General features: G+C 28.2%; 1 protein-coding gene across 1 annotated transcript in view; it reads left to right on the forward strand.

Annotated features, from left to right (window-relative positions):
- Positions 1 to 15648, forward strand: part of LOC123295240 — a 152120-nt gene extending 136472 nt beyond the window's left edge. The window contains exons 3-4 of the mRNA XM_044876509.1: positions 12756 to 12956; positions 13738 to 15648. Of these exons, the coding sequence (XP_044732444.1) occupies positions 12756 to 12956; positions 13738 to 14161 (625 nt within the window). The 3' untranslated portion in view covers positions 14162 to 15648. The remainder of the gene's footprint in view (positions 1 to 12755; positions 12957 to 13737) is intronic.
- The last annotated feature ends 1945 nt before the right edge of the window (positions 15649 to 17593 follow it).

The following is a 17593-nucleotide window of genomic DNA, read 5'->3' on the forward strand; positions in this document are numbered from 1 at the left end:
CTAGCAGTGAAAAACCTTTTCTTAGACCTTCTTCGCTTTAAGGTATTCTTCCTTATCGCATTCTTGCATAAGGAAGACATACCAACATTTAGAAACCAAATTTGCATAAACAGAATTTGTCGTAGCATATTCAGGACACATATCTCACTGAAGATGCTTTTTGACTTCTAATCACTATCTTTGGGCTTAGGCTTATCACGTTTAAAACTGTACGTTTAATTGCAGTCTGGTTGGGGTAAGCTATGGCAATAACATTTTTGGGCAGTCTGAAAATGAGGTTTTTGGTTCTGGTTTGTCTTGGAAACCTTGCCTTATTTCATGACGTATCGCCTTTGTTTCCTGAAAGCTGGTTACGTGAGACTTCAAGGTACCTGCAAATATATCTCACTTATAGAGATATTCCACTTACCCAGTGTCTCATATATCCAGATATAAAAAATATCTGTCTCATTTACAGAGGGTTCCATTAATAGAAATCAGAATACAGGTCTTGGGTCCGTAGGACCCATCTTGTAAACCGTTAGAGATAGAACAAAAGTTTAAATGTAAAAAATGTTCCTTATCAAAAAATAAACAACTTTTGTTTGAAACATTTTTTGGTAAACATCACTGTTTACCCGTAAGGGCGCCAATTAGGCGGAAATTTTATCGTAGGTACTATACTTGAATATCAGTTATGTATGTGTCACATGTATGTATGTGTTATGTGATAAAGAAATCAACACTGACTATGCATGGTATTTCAACAATTAACTCAGTCAATTGTTTGTTTTCACTTGTTCAAATAAACATTCGTATGATAGTAAAGCAAAACTAAAACTGGAGGTCCTTGAGGCTCAAAATTGGTTAAATTGCGGAATTTGCGGGTACAATAAACATAAGTAAGTAAACAATCAAAACGATGTTATCTCAGTTACAGAGGTTAAGTGAATATGACGATAAAATCGAAAGAACGATTCCCAGATATAGAAGTTTGCTTCGTCCCACTAACAGAGGTAATTCAGTGCCAAAGTGTTGGGACCTCAGCATGAGTTCCAGTCATAGAGATTTCTAACTTATCCAGGTCCCATTTTACCAAGTTTCAGTGTACTACACACTGATAAAGAATGCCTCTTCTATTCATTTTTTTAAATTGTCTTTAAAAACTGTATAAATTTTATAATTTTGTTACACTAATTATACAAACAATTAAATAATCCATCATGTTCTAGTGAACATTAAATTTTAAAAGAATTATAAAATTTTATTATTGTTCAAGGTCATGAACAAAAACAAACCAAAAAGTAAATTTATGATGTTCTCACCAATTTATTTTTGTTTTACATTTTTAATGTCCTATGTGTGTAAAACTTATTCGTGTATAACAAAATTTCTTGTAATCTGTTTTTGGCATTGAAATTGTCTACATTTTTTTCTTGTATTTTTAAAAATATTACTTTCAAATTACTTGTAGATAAGAAAACCATTTAAGGTTTATGTCTATTAAGGGTAACTTGTTGTGTTATGTATGTAAGGTATTTTGACCCCTTTGGTACGATTTAAAAAACTGGTTATCACACTAGAAAATTATAATTAGGTCTATAAATAGTAATTATTATGTATTTGATTTTCTTTTTAAATCAAACAGTATTATTTAATTTGTAAAACTATTAAGGTGGTTCCTTTGTAAAGTCTTTAATTTTCCTTCGCATAATTATATATTGAGAAGTTTTCTTTCGAATTTAAAAGAAAGTGACTTTTAAATAAAACTTAAGAGAAAAATATATAATAGATGGAACGAAAACATTGAATTTGGCCTTTTAAAACCAAAATAATGCTCTTAGTTTAAAAACCAAATATTCTAATTACATTAGAATGTTGTTCCTTAAGGAGGTTTAGGCACTGTAATGGGGGCACAAATTTAAAAAATATATACTTGATATAAGACGAAAAGTAAGAATACAATTTTTCGATATCTAGCGTAATTTTCAATGATCGAAAATTGAAAACTCGGTTTAATTATTCAGCTTTCGATATTTTGAAAATCAAAGGAGATGTCAAAAATTTTATTCTTATTTTTCAACTACATTCATGAAGTTATAACAAAATTCATCATAATAGCAATGTATTTTATATCGATTTTCAGCGATTTTTTTTTAAATTTGCATGGATAACTATGCAAAAATTTTAACCAAATTTCGAGCTTTTAAATCGAACATTGTTGTTCATACATCCTTTCTGGTTAAAGTTAAGATTCCTCAAAGTATCGGGAAATTTCTACATTCGTTTTCTACCGACTTTTAGGAATTTTTTAAAATCATGTTCCTCAAAAGTTTGCTATAACTTTTCTTTCAGCAAAATCTCGTATCTTTTATTAAGTAACATTCTTCGTATCGATAAATTTGCTATAATAATTTTGTTCCCTTTTTTACCCATATTTTCAGATACCGCAAAGAGTTTTCATACTTTTTGGAAAATTCTGTTGGGGTCCATAAAGTATCCTTCGTTATTTGATAATATATACACGTTGATAAAGAATCCTTCGTTATCTTCGATAATGTGGAATAAAAATTAAAATCGATTGATAAACATAAAAGATATAAGCAATTAAATAAATTTTAACATCTTTTTCTCGCAAAACAACTTTTGAAATGTAGTGGAAAGTTATGACGTCATCACGTGCTATTTTCCCTTCTTTCTATTTATATTTAAATTCATCATATTTTCATAGTTTTTGATGTTATCCAAAATTTTATTCACATATAGAATATCTTCCTAAAAACATTTTATACTCGCTGCTATTAATACAATACTAAATAATGTACTATACTATCAACTCCAACTGTCGCGCTATAACTACCTTAAATCATCTTATCTGAGTGGTTTTATACGGAGAGGAATAATCAGTTGTGTTGAGGTTTATATTATTTAATCCAAAGATACTTGTTTATTAAACCACTGCAGATTATTTTATATAGCCAGAAAATATTTTGATTGAATACAAATAATCTGATGCTTAAGTTTCATTTATCAAATAATCCGCTTACCTTAGACTCAGTAACAAAAAAGATCGTTTTATATTCTAATTATTAAACAAATCAACTGATAATGTTCTTCTTGAAAAGCAGATATGTTGTGGTTATTTAAAACATTCATTTATTCGTCTTCTGCTTTTGTTTTGAAAAATCAATTCATCTTGCTTTACATATGTTTATACAGTCTGTCGCATTTAAGATGAAGACATCCTCATATTTTCGTTATTTATAGAAAACTTTGCACTCAGCTATTAATACAAATTTTTAAACTCTCAAATAAGGCCGATTCTTAATATTTTGCCTAGTGTCATAGATGATAACAGATATCGAAAAACCTGTTAGTAAAAGTTACTTCGCAACAAAATCGCATTTTTAATTTTTTCATAATTTTGGTCCACTCTCATAATTAAAATAAGTTTATTGAAATATTTGAACATAACATTATTAAATTATCAATTTATACAGTTTTTACATTCCATAGTACTAGTAAAGTAAAGTTTATTTTTTAATTTTATAAATATTATGCTAAAAACTGTGCAAAATTTCAAATCGATATTCCAAGGGTGTCTTTGTCTTAAATGCGACATTTAAGATGCTATTTTGGTGCATTGCATTTTCAATTTGTATTTAAGAAGTATCGTTTTGATTTCATGTATTTAAAATGAAATTTTTAATCAAAACCAATATAAGGATAATTCCACAGGATGTGTGTTAAACGTACTGTTGCGTTTAAAAATACCTGTTAATTTTTAAATGAAGATGTCCAATCATAAACGAAATTTTTTGCCATCGGATATTCTTTATTTTTTAACAAATGACTATATATGTTATTTCTATTGTTATTTGTATAAGTTTGAAAAAATCTGGATTTATACACATCTTGAAGCAATTACAAGATTATATTTATGAGAAGAGTTCAATGATATTTTTCTTTCCCTCTGAAGTCCACATATAATAACAAAATGCGTTCCTTAATGACTTGCATACATATTTTATTGGTCATTTATTTTTATAAAAAGCAGTGTGCAGCCCATCAACAAAAGAATAGAAAGGAATTCTATTTGAAAGACGTACCCTATCTTATTAAGAAATTTCTTTCAAAAAAATAATAAAGAAATATATTACTAGACATAAAAACGATTAATAAACATTAGACTAGATATGTGGATGTTGACAACTTTTATAAGAAACATTTTTATTTACAAAGAAAGATTGCTATTTATTTTCACTATGTTTGTCGAAACGTTAGCGTTTTAGAAATTGTTGAACAAAGTGTTATAGGTGTAGTTTAAAATCTTTCTGACTTAAGTAGTTGAAAATTCGAATATTCTGATATTTTATTGTAGAAACAAAAACATTAAGGCCTTATAAGAAAATATTTTGGTGAGTCGAATACAAAATATTTTTGTTTACCTATATACTTTAAGTAATTCTACTACGGGCAAACAGAAATGGACTATTTAGGTAATTTTATGAACGCTTTACCAAAATTTTGTTCGTAGCATCAATATTTTTAAGCGTTACGAACTTGAGTCTTAACTTAGTATTCCTTCTAATTTAAAATGTTATTATATTTGCTAATCAAGAAACCCGAAGAACTAAGTCCAATCTGATGCCAGAACATGATGCCCTCCCCCCCATTAAATTCTGCAACTTTTGTTTAAGTTATTTTTAGATTGATTAACTACGGAACGAGATATTTTGGTGTATAGATTAGGACCAACCTGTATATATTTTATATATACAGAGTATAAAAGTACTTTTTTAGGGATAAGCTTTTATTATATAAGTAGAAAATAATCTTCCTTTTGAATCACTATTGCATGACTATGTTTAAAAGCTTGAGACGCTCCGATTATTCTCGTCATTTTAAATTGAGTGCGTCCAGCTTTTACATGTATGAGTGATTCATAAGAAAAATTATTTTCTACTTTTTAGTAAAATAGAAGCTTGTCCCTAAAAAAGTAGTTTTCTTTTAAATTACCTGAAAATCATATCAATTAGACAATTTATTGCATTGCTTTTAAGAAATTCACGTGAACAAAACTACAAATTAACTCGCTAGCATTTGACTAAACATAATATTTTCAATATCATCCTGTTCACATGTCGTTGTTGATTTTCACATGTAGTTTATAAAAAGATTTATTTATTATGTCTAAGATGTATAACTCTTTAGAGAATGAAGGTTAGAAGGATATTTTTTTTCTACCTTTCTACCTCATATCTCTAGAGATACTAATGATACTTTTATGTAAAGCTTTTTTCTTTACCTATATAGAACCACATCCATATGGTAGCAGTTTTTTCTACCTTTGTATGTGTTGTTATATTCTGTATGTAAATATATGTTTAAAAAAAAGTTAAATAATAGATGGATGTACTTACTATGTTTAAGTATAATGTGGAAAAATTACTGCTCACGCGATTATAATTCAGTCCAGACTTTATTTAATGGTATCTCTTGTATGTATTGAATGATCTATGATTTTTGATACAAAATTTTATTTCTCAAAAACGTTTACCACCTTGAATAGTTCATGTATTACGTATCTCAAACCCATTGAAGAAGGAATTCAATTAAATGTTGAAACGAAAATTTTTCTAAAAATAGGGTTTTTGGGCAATATCATAGAAAATATTTAATGAATTGTCAAATGAACTCAAATTTTGTATTTTTTTGGGTTAAAAATACTCTAAATACAAATGTTTATCCAATTCCGAAACAAAAAATGAACGAGAGGAATAGTTGGACACCCGGTAGAAGCTATACTCCTGTCGTACCTTGCTACATTTTAAATGTAGCGTATACTTTTTTATTTACTAGATATTTTTCTGAAAATTTAAGGTATTAATTTTAGAAGTCCAATACTTATTTGATTCTTTAAAGAATTTTTTTCTACTATTATCTTTGTTATCTTTAACTTCTGATAACTGTCACAACTTAATATTTTTAAATGATAAAACATAAAATTTTGACAAAAAATACAAATTGAAATATTATAAAAATATTTTTGCATTTTTCTCAAAATTCATGGTAGGCTGAAACGATTAAAAAAGTTTTAGTTTCCTAGGTGCCTAACCAAGATAAAAATGGTCGGTTTCTGGTATCGTTTTTTTTGTTGAAATTTAATATTGTCTTGAACAGATCAAGCTGTAGATTCTAATGGTCTCATATTTTAATTATTTTGTAACTAAAGATGATAGAATACCTGTCTGGTATCTTGTTTTGTTGTCATTAAGTCTGAGTCGTTGAGTTCACGGTGACTATAAACGACATGTATCATTCTTAATAAACACTGTTTACATTTTAGAAGGTAACATAATAATTTTCTTTATTTTATCTATTGTGGTTTCACAAAATATCTATACCATTGTTTTCAACTTTTCAAGTTTTTATTTGTCTAAAAATATCCATTAAGAAATTTAATGAAGATCCGTTTAAATATTTAACTTTGTTTGAACAATATACCGTTAATTCAGAATCACGACGAGATTTTTTCTCAATGACTTATCTATACTAATTAAATAAAGAGAAAAGATTTGATTTTTCACTTGTTTGTTTGTTTGATTGTGTTATGGATAAACTCAAAAATTACTGGACGAAGCAGCGAATAAAAAAATTGAAACCCTTGAAGTGAACAAAAGTGGAAATACGTGAGAGCATGCGAAATGAAGTCAATAACGTGGATGGCTTTGTTTTCAATCTAAAGTTGAAATTTCCCAACGAAGCGGAAGGGAAACTGCTATGGTATAGCAGGGCTTTCTATCTAAAAAAAGCCATTATATTTTACTATCTGTGAACTACCCGCTTTGCTGGGCAACATCTCCACTTGCACCCCTCCCTCCACATTTCCTTGCGTGGGATAACAGTTTTGTAATGTACACGTCATGCTCTTTTATTTGATACCCTTTTATTTGATATAAATATTCGATAATTCCTTCCCACTTTCTCGCTACACCTTTCTACCCTCCGAAGGTTAAAAGTAGATAAAAACAATAGATCTTTGAAGCTGGTTGTATATCGTGTCAATATTTGAGCTTAATCGATGCACAACTTTTTTAGTTTTTGAAGCATATCCCTTTCAACCCCTATTTCAACCCCTTACTCTACTATAATATGGATGTATTATACATAAAAACCTTCCTCTTGAATCATTCTATCTATTAAAAAAAACCGCATCAAAATCCGTTGCGTAGTTTCAAAGATTTAAGCACACAAAGGGACATAGGGACAGAGAAAGCGACTTTGTTTTATACTATGTATTGATGATGATGGCTGCTGAGAAACGCAGTCTATGTTGTGGTTCTAATCTGATAAATTTAGAAGGTGGTTTCTAGTCAATTTTTGAGATAATCACATTTTTGAGTTTAAAAACATGGAATATTACTTTTTTGCAATATTTTCAAAAAACAAATTAATAGGTATTATTGAATAAAATTAACTACCTGTAATAAATCAAACCCCCAAAAAACAATTTATTTAACCCATTGTGCAATTATTTTCGAGATGTCTTTTCATTTACGTGTTATTTCAAGCTCGGAAATTATTAACTAAAGAACCACGTGAAAAATAATAAAAATAATTAATGAAACATTAAAGTTCTTTTGACAATCAAAATTATGTCGATTAATTACAATAATAAAATGTATTTGTATAAATAATGATTTGCCTCTAGACGTGTTAAAAATTAATATATGTAAAATATAATATTTAAAAATGTTAATAGTATGAAACATATCTTAAATAAATTAATTCCCACGTACGAAATTCTTTGGATGACATCATATTATTTTTTTTCATACAAATTAACATGTAAAATAAAAACAGTGATTGTTTAATAATGCCTTCCATTTATATAAAAACTATTATATCATTTATTACATCTATATACAGACAACTATGAGTCTGTTTATTTTTGAATATTTATAAAAATTATGATTTTACCTTCCAAAGTTTCGTGATGAATCTAAGATCATAGAAATTTTAGGAAAAATATTTGAAAGTAATATAATAATGGAATGGAAATTAATTACCAAAAATTACTAAAATTGGATTGTTGCTATCATTTTTTGTTTACCTATACTTTTTTTACACTTTCGAATTTTTAAAAAATACTCAAAATTGAAATTTTTTAATTCCAAGGCACAGACTATAGAGAGAGATTTATAAAGAAGATTCCTACCAAATTTCAAACGGAATTAGTGGACCAGAACTTGAGATATAATGCCAATCATCTCGAAAAATGTAGTTTCCAGAAAAACGTGTCTTAAGTTTGGGAGACAATTCCAGCAGAGTAACTGGGATAATAATATGACTCACTTTGGATTAATCGGCGATCTCAAAAGATCCATATATTAGGCCTCCTTCTATTTCATGTGCAACATCTTGCAAAGTGATTTCTGATAACCGAGCTAATTTGCTTTCTTCTCCGCTTCCAGAATATCCGCTGTATCTCTGAAAATAATTCGAATTTTGAAAAATCCGTTTAAAGATATATTCTTCAAGGTTTAACCTTTAAAAAATGCAAAAAAAAATCGATTTTTTCAAATTTCTAGATCCGAATACTGTCTTAACGAATATCAGCCGGTGATATGGTTTTCGTCAAATTTAAATTATTCCAATAAGAAATAAAATATTGTTTGCTATTATGTAAACACATGTTTGATGAGACAACAATCTCGTTTTTCAAAAATTAAATTTCTATTTCGTTTACATACATTACATTATACGGAGGATATGTGGGGGTTTACATCTAATTTTTTTTGTTTATATTAAAACAGGTTATATTTTGATAATTTTTTTACTCTCTTGTGACCTTTATTAAATAAAATGGTCCTTGTAAATTTCATATGCACCGAATGTCTATTTAAAAATTCATTTATCTATCGCGTAAATAAATATTGATAAATGATTTGTCGTGTCTTTTAATATATATTTGTTTATGATAATCTCTAAAATATATTCTAATCGCATTTCTTATCTCGTAGAGATGTAAAACACGACTATGTATTATCTAAATTTATCAAAGTTAAGCTTTTTCGATTTAGTGAATTGTTCGGATTATAGATATTATTTACTATTAAAAATATAAACGAAAATGCTCTTTAAAAATATATTTTTTAAATTCGATATCATTCGTTTTAATAGACGGTTTTGGATTGAATCGTCGAATCAAAATTTGCATAATTGTATTTTTCAAAAACAATATGAAAAAAAAAACTATAATGATCTCATTTGGTTAATTACCTACCAGAAAGTAATTAAAATGAAAGTTTTATTATTTGTTTTTTGTAATTAATTAATCGCTTGATCAGTTATGTCTAAAATTGAACCAGATCAAATAGAACTAATTAGATTTTGTTTTTAGAAGTAAGAGTATATTTGAAAATGTGTTATTGGACCGCTTCGCTGAACAGTTTCATGTTTACGAATCAAGTAGATGTTGTTAACAAATGTCTCTGGTTTGGAACCCTAAAATCACACTTAAAACGTATCTAAGACGTATCTTTTTTTCTTTAGAGCCTTCTCTAAACTGAACCAATTTGAGGATTGTCGCATATTTTTTTAGTTGTTCTGGGCACGGAACCCTAAACTCGCACTTGAAACACTCTCCTAAAATATGAATATTCTCCATTAAATTACCTTTCAAACGAAACATAAAAAATCCAAATCGGTTTATCCGTTTATGCGCTACGATGCCATAGGTGGACAGACACACAAAGCGGTCAAACTTATAACACTCATTTTTTGGTTCGGGGGTTAAAAATTAAAGACTTATAGACGATTTGTACTCTTCCGAGTTTAGTTAAAAGACGGACGTCTAAAGATTATTTTGGCTACTCAAAGGACTCAATTTGACTGCCGTATTAACCAATCAATTTTTTTCTTTTGTTATTTTTTATTAATTTATTCCTAAAATATAGATTTGTGATAACTTTAAAACAGTTCTTTATTTTCTCCAATACTGTGTAGATTTAATTGTTAGATGATTACTTCCGTTAATTTGTATTTACCTCAAAAGAGATTGCAACAAAAAATCTGTTAGTGATTTATACTCACCCCTCTCTACGAATTGAATGAGAAATTTCTCAACATGGTTGGTTCTTAATAGCCGTGAGCGCCAAAACTAAATAAATACGTGACTGTTCAAAATTATATAACAAATTGAAAATATGTATAAATAGCTAGGTTAGCTGGAGAAACCCGTAATAATAATATATCTCAAAACAAACATAGTGAAAGTGTGTTTCTATGCTTTCTCCCTTACACAATAATACCCAAAAAGCCAGTTATATTTAAATAAAATATATACAATTAAAAAAATGAATTTGTTAATTTTAATAGTTATCTGTCTGAATGACTTTCAGTATTATTGAAGTAATTTAAAACGGTAATGCATACAAAGAGATGTATTTAAAAAACATTTGTACATATTTTTAATAATAAACAATAATTAGATGTATGACGTAGCTGTAGTTAAAGCTTGCCTAGCCATCCGTAGTGTACATCTATGTTATACACTTGTTGACAAAACAATCGATCCGTATCTATAACCCACTAAATTCAGACACAAACAAAAGGATCCTACACAAACTTTATGGAAAAGAAAAACATTTTCGATAAATTTGAATATTGTTCGAATTCTTTGAAAACTCAATTGAGAATCGATATCCTGGTCATCAAATGTCGCAAATCACAGGATTACTTGACCATCCACGAGTATTCATGGAGCTACACATTGTTAATTAAGCGGGTAAATTAATAAACATTTAAATGAAGAGCTTCTAAACCACTGGCTGTAAATTGACCACTGTATTTACAAGGTCCTGGTTACTTAAATGCTCTCTTATGAAGCAAAATAAGAAATTCCTTCTTGTCAGTTTTCGTATTTCTTAGGTTGAATTGCCCCCAAGCATTTTCGTTTTAGTAGAAAATTAAAAAATTTCTTTAATTGCACTAAAGAGTCCGTTTAACTTAAAGATCGTTTTTCCAATAATTTCCGTCCTATTGAAGACCTTTCGCAAGATGTGAGCGGGTCTATTCAATCACTCATAAACATTAAAGAGGTGGCATTGGCACTTGTAGTCTCCTCAATTCAGGACACGCAAGCTTGTCGTTGCCTTGGAGATTTTAGATCACATCGTGAAACGAATTCTTCAATATCTCAACTTTAATCCACACGCGAAATTGGATAACAGTTTAGAGGGATTATTTAATGAATTTTGTTTTTATGGAACTATCTGAAAACTATCGGGTATACCGATTGTCCGAAGACCTTCAACCAACTTAAAAATAACATCCAGCTAACTATGGTCGATGTTCCGATCGTCGAGAGTGAAATGACACCAAAGTAAAATTTTAGAATCACTGTTTGAAATTGTCGCCACACCTTGCATATTCGCTTCTGTGTATTCAGAAATGTAATTAGCGCTAAAAATGTTCATTAATAAGACCGATTTGTTTGTTCGCTAGTATATTATAGTCAAGTGAAATACATAGTCGACAAATGGGTGGGTGATGTCATTTATGTACATATAAATAGCTTTTAATTTCACATCTACATAACAACATACGTTTTGAATCATAAAAAAGTTTTTTTTAATACATATTATATTTATTATTATTATGCTGGTTGGTTGCCTTTCATAATAATTGGTCAGGGTCGGCCTACAGCGCAGAAATCTTTGTAGAGACTGAAAAAAACATAAAATTGGAAAAAAAAACCGGTAACAACTTCCACAAAACGTAACATTCTGATAACTGTCTTTGTCTTGCACAATAAGATTGTATTCTGATCTTACTTCTTCTAAAAATCCACTCTATCTAGCTTGCATACTAATTGGTTTTCCTCGTATACATTAGCATGGCCAACCAAGACTTGCAAGACCAAGATTAATTTGTTTGACAAAGAGGCTAAAAACGTAAAGCTCGTAAAAGTGTTTTAAATAAAGATAACCAAATATGGTCTTGTTCATCAACGATACTTCCTTCACATTCTGAAAATAATCTGATAGCATACCTTCAAATACTCCACGAATTACCCGGGGATGCCATAATCATGTATACAGGGTGGGCATTTTTGTTATTAAGTTATTTTTTGACTACAAAACGAGCTATTAGCCATTGTAGATTAAAATGATCCACTCTGTATATTATTCATTGCAAATTAAGAGTGAGAGTGCTATCTCTTCCATACACTGATTTAACTTTCTGCAATTGGGCTACGCTATAATTATACTGTTATTTACTATCACTTTTACACCATTACGCACAAGCACCATAACTTTAAGAAAATTTTTAGAATTTTTAATCCGACTCTGAAATGCATTTCTTATGCACTCAAATTAGAGCCCACGCTTAATTTACGTTACGTTGTTTAATTCTGTGTTATAATTTCAAACAAACAAAAAATTGTATTTTTAAAATTGTGTCATTCATTGCAGCATTCAACAATGAGGATTTCATAAATCAACAAAAAAAGAATTAATTCTAACAACCTGCATTTTTGACAATATAAAAACAAAATTCGGTACTGAAGAGTAAATAAGACAAATTCAAGGATCTTTTAACAATTCGCTTTGTTTATGAATTTTATCCTTCGAAATTACTTGTGTTAGTATAACTGATTAGAATAACATTAATTTGAATAAGATCGCTGAAATAAATTTGGGTATTTTTAGCTGCTTACCAAAAAAATTTAAATTCAAAAATTTTATTGATGTAATATTTTGTTTCAGATTAGAAAGATCGAAAGTACGAGTTTCATTTTTTCAACAAAGTCGACCTCAACAAATTTCACCAATCAATTCAACAGAGAATTTACTACATTTGGATATTGATATGGCATCTACAATGACAGCGACACCACCAGGTCCATTATCTGCAACGGCCACAATTACCGATATTAATGGTCATTTACAGTATAATCGACAGGAAAGGTACACTTTTCAATTTTTTTTAAACTGTCCGAAATCTTCTATTGCAACATTTTCTTAATCGTTAGAGTTTTAATTAATAATAATAATTATCATGAGGTTTAACCTCCGTTTTTCAGATATCTATCTATAAGAGGAGCCACCCAAATTAGTAATTTTCGTATATTCTCGCATTTCACAAATGTATGTAATAATTTGAAATAGTATAAGCATAAAAAATGTAATAAGGAGCTATCGAGATTAATGTTCGACAGTAGTTTTCTACTACCGAAAAATTCATACTCATATATAATTAATATACTTCGTAACATTCGTAGATAAGAAGACTTGCAAACCCGGCAATCTGCAAAAATTATTGCCTTGAAAAAATGGTTTTTCCTCAAATCTGCAAAAATGATTGCCATCTTTCAATTATCACCATTTTTACTCTTCTTACTCTAAGCCATACAAAACCTCGTAACGCAGAGTTAATAATTTCAGTGAAAGAAAAAATGACTCCTCTCGTTATCTTTCATCAATAGGTTCTATAGCCTAAGTGTGTCCTTCGTGGACAGCTAATATAACCTAACCTAACCTATTATGTTTCATGGGTGTGGAGTAATCGAGTAGCTCTACTTGCTTCCCCGTACAACCTAATCCGAGTGACCATAAACAAAACTGTTTCTGTTTTGCAAGACTGTGATGATTAATCAGGATCAAATAACTTTAAATGATCAAATTGCTTTAAGAATTAAACTTATCATAAAATTTTATCAGATAAATAAATAAATATTTTTCTGTTTAGTACTGACAGTGGTTGGGATAACCCATTTCGACCAGGCGGTGAATTAAGTAGAGAAGCAGAAGAAATAGTTGAATTAATAAAAGGTGGTAAACCAATTACGCCCACGCCAGACAGTAGTGCACCACCGTTACCCTCTGCTGACGAAACAGATAATACAATACACAGTGGCGGTACAAGTCCAACGGCAACACCTGCAAGTACAGTAGATGCAACATCTCCATTAACACAATCACCGAGAAAAACAACAAATTTAAATGCATCACCCAACAATAAAAGCGACGCATCAGCAAATGGAAATGCCGGTGTAAATAGTAAACAACCTGGTTCAGTTGATATTAAACGTGATACAATGAATTCGCCGGGTGAAGCTGAACATGTTGTTTTGAAAAAGAAGCCTAAATGCAAGTGTTGTGTCATACAGTAATGCAGGACTTTCTGGATGAAAACTTAGAAAAGGATTGTTATTTAAAGCAAAAAAGGATATCTTTATTGAATGTTTTTCAATTGGTCCAAAAAAAAAATATAAAGATAATTTTATTGAATGACTGAGCCATATTAAAAAAATTTTTCTACAAATTCAAGATTGTAATGATCGTTAGTAGTGGGTAGGGATTAAAATAAAACACAGAAAATGAAAAAAAAATGAATTTATATACAGTGTGCCTCTGTCGAGGGAAAAGTGACCTAATACCAAACTTTTTTTATTTCTTTTCGAAAACATACATTGGTAGGCACAGAGAATGAGAATGTATTAAAATATTCAACCTTTGTTATTTCGTTATTGAGGATGTGTTTTTTTGGAATTTTTTAAAATTGAATCTTGATAATATATCACATATATTTGGACGATTGGCGTTTTGTTGTCATCAAATTGAGCACATATCATATCTAATAGTTTGTAAGAACTTTGCCAAAAGCTTTTTTTGTAGCCTGAGTGCGTAAAACTAAAATTTAATGAAAGATCTATCAATGTGCGTTGATAGCTCTTTCATTTTTTGATTGCCATCGCTTATTTGTATCTGCAAGTGAAAAGAAATTTATACATACTTTTTTTTTGTGATTTTGTTCTAAACCAGACAAAAGGATATTTCTGGTTTAGAAGAAGAGTCAAAAAAAAAGTATGGAGGTATAAATTTCTTCTGCACTTGCAGATGCAAATAAGCGATACTCTAATGGGAAACCTTTTCGGTAGTAAATAAACAACATAAAAGTGAGAAAGATGACAGCAAATAAATTTTCGTTTTAACAAAACTTTTGATAATTATTATGTTTCTCCACTACCAAAGCCAATTATCACAAATTGTTTTCAGTCGCTGTGATATTATTTTAATTTGGGAATAGTCGTATAGTTCAGTATTTAAACTTTTTGAAAGGAAAATTGATTCATTTATTTTCAATACATTATATTTGATAAAATAAATCAAACAATTCGATGTTTTATAGAAATACTCTTTCCGCAAAGGAAATTCGTATTTTTGAATTTCTCTCGTTAAATATTCCAAAATTATTTTGTTCAATTTTAAAACCAAGATACTTTGACGAACAAATGGGAAATAATTTCCAAGGTTGGTTTTCCTTTGAGTCAGGAATAAATAAGATGAGATGATTTCCTATGAATTAGGAAGAAATAAGTTAGGAATAAATGACACGTACCTAAATTTTTTTCACATACTTCTAAAGTCGTAATAAAGCAATAACCGTAAGTTTTAGGACCATAGAAAAAGATTTATTTAAAAACTAGAAAAATTTAAAATCGTTCGTATTATCGCTTTATTTTTTCGGTTGAAGCAATAAGTGAAGAAAATCGGGGATAAAGGTTGAGTTGAATTTATGGTTTCTCATTTTCTAGATGATCAGTGTATATTTGCATGATGAATTATTGTGATAATTTAATTTTTAATGAATTAAATATAATTTTTATTTAATTTTTTATTCTAATCACACTCGTCGATATTAATTTTTAGTATAAGCTTAAATAAATGTTTCTTTTTTAAACTAATTACGTCACACTTGTTTTTTAAATATTAAATTCCAATACGTATATTTTCTATTGTTTTATTGTTTTTACACTATATTTGTTTAGAAAATATTTTTTAGCAAGTTTGATATAGGAGGTCACTTTGGCAATACATAATTTAATTGATCCACTTTTTAACAAAAAAACAAAACAAAACAAACAAAAACTTTTCAATGTGTTAAAACTATTTATAATATATCCTGATTTTAGATTATAATATTAATAATTAATATATTCTGTATATTTATCAATTTTTTTTAAAGGAAATTATGGAAAATCCTCTTCATGAAATTTTATTATTAGGTAAAATTTTTTAATAAATGTCGATTCAAAAGGTTTGGTTACCTTCTCTAATTTAAATTTAATTACGATTTTGTAATTTTGTTATGAAAAGAACATTTAACAATTATTATAATAATAATTCAGAAAAAATCAGATATTTAACAAATCGACAAAAACGGCATTGGACATCGAAAATCAAATCGAAAAAATTTGCTCTGAAATTATAAAACACTTGACTTGGCTGGCATCAAATTTTCGCACCATATTAGATCCATTGGGTTTTGGAAAAGCGTTTCGAACATTAATTGTTATTATTTTTTTTTAATAAAAAATTGTGAGAAATTTACTCTAAAAGTTTGTAAACTTTGAAAGTTTTTCTTTATCTTTAATAGTTTTCTGGAGATAAAGAAAAACTGAGATACACCGGAACCTTAAAAAACAAAACTGGCACCTGGGTCTGAAGAAGGGAAATTCCGGTATTTGATAAATTCTATTAAAGATCATTTTTCTCTCCAAACAAATTTTTTCAATGTATAAAAACAGTACTATTATAAAAAGTGCAATATGTTACAAATTTTAAAAAGGTTTCTAGGATAGAAAACCTATAATTTTAACACATAATGTTTTTAATTATTTTTATTATGACATAATCTCTAATTAAAAATGTCATGAAGAGGATATTAATTTGATTTATTAATATAAATGCAATAATATATTATACTTACACAAAAATTTTATTAATTTATTCAACAACAACAACAAAAAAATTGTTTTTTATATATTTATTTTAACACTCTGTATATAATAGAAAAAATTATGTGAAAGACTGGGTTTTGCAAAATTTTCAATTAATCAGATGGATAATGTGTTTCAATAATAAATAATATAATTTAATTCAAAAAATTATTTCATCTCTAATAATACTTAAAATAATTGTGCCATAAAAATATATATATTTCTGATAATTTTGGAACACTTTTCAAAAGTTTTTCTCACAAAGTTTGTCACAAAAATTATGAAGGCTCAACAAACAAACACGTTTTCAAGAAATATTTTTTGAAATAAATTATAATTATTTAAAAAATTAATTATTATTAAAAAAAATGTACACAAATATCATTACAATTAGAAATTATTTAAAACAAAAATGAAACATCTATAAAAGAAAATAGTTAATACTTCTAAAAAAAAAAAAATACAATTAATATATATAATAAATATTTTTTTAAATTTATTTATTAAAAAAAAAAAGAATAAATCTTTGTCATTATTCAAAATGGCTCATACTTTATAATAAATATATTTGTGTTTAGAAAATATATTAAAAGCAATAAAAATAATTTTTTCTTGGCTGAATTTTCTAAAAATACAATTTTTATCGTACTTTTCAGATTTTAATTGGTTACAAATTATTTATCAAAACCTAAAAGATCGTTTTTGATACGTTATTTCTGTTTAACGAAAAAAATAAAACATAGTTTTCATATTTTGTTTTTATAGTTTAATTTCCAGATCCTGCTCAAGAATTCACCACCTGAAAATCCTTCAATTGAACGT

This window comes from Chrysoperla carnea, chromosome 3 (genome assembly GCF_905475395.1).
Source record: "Chrysoperla carnea chromosome 3, inChrCarn1.1, whole genome shotgun sequence".
In the NCBI taxonomy this organism is placed as follows: domain Eukaryota; kingdom Metazoa; phylum Arthropoda; class Insecta; order Neuroptera; family Chrysopidae; genus Chrysoperla; species Chrysoperla carnea.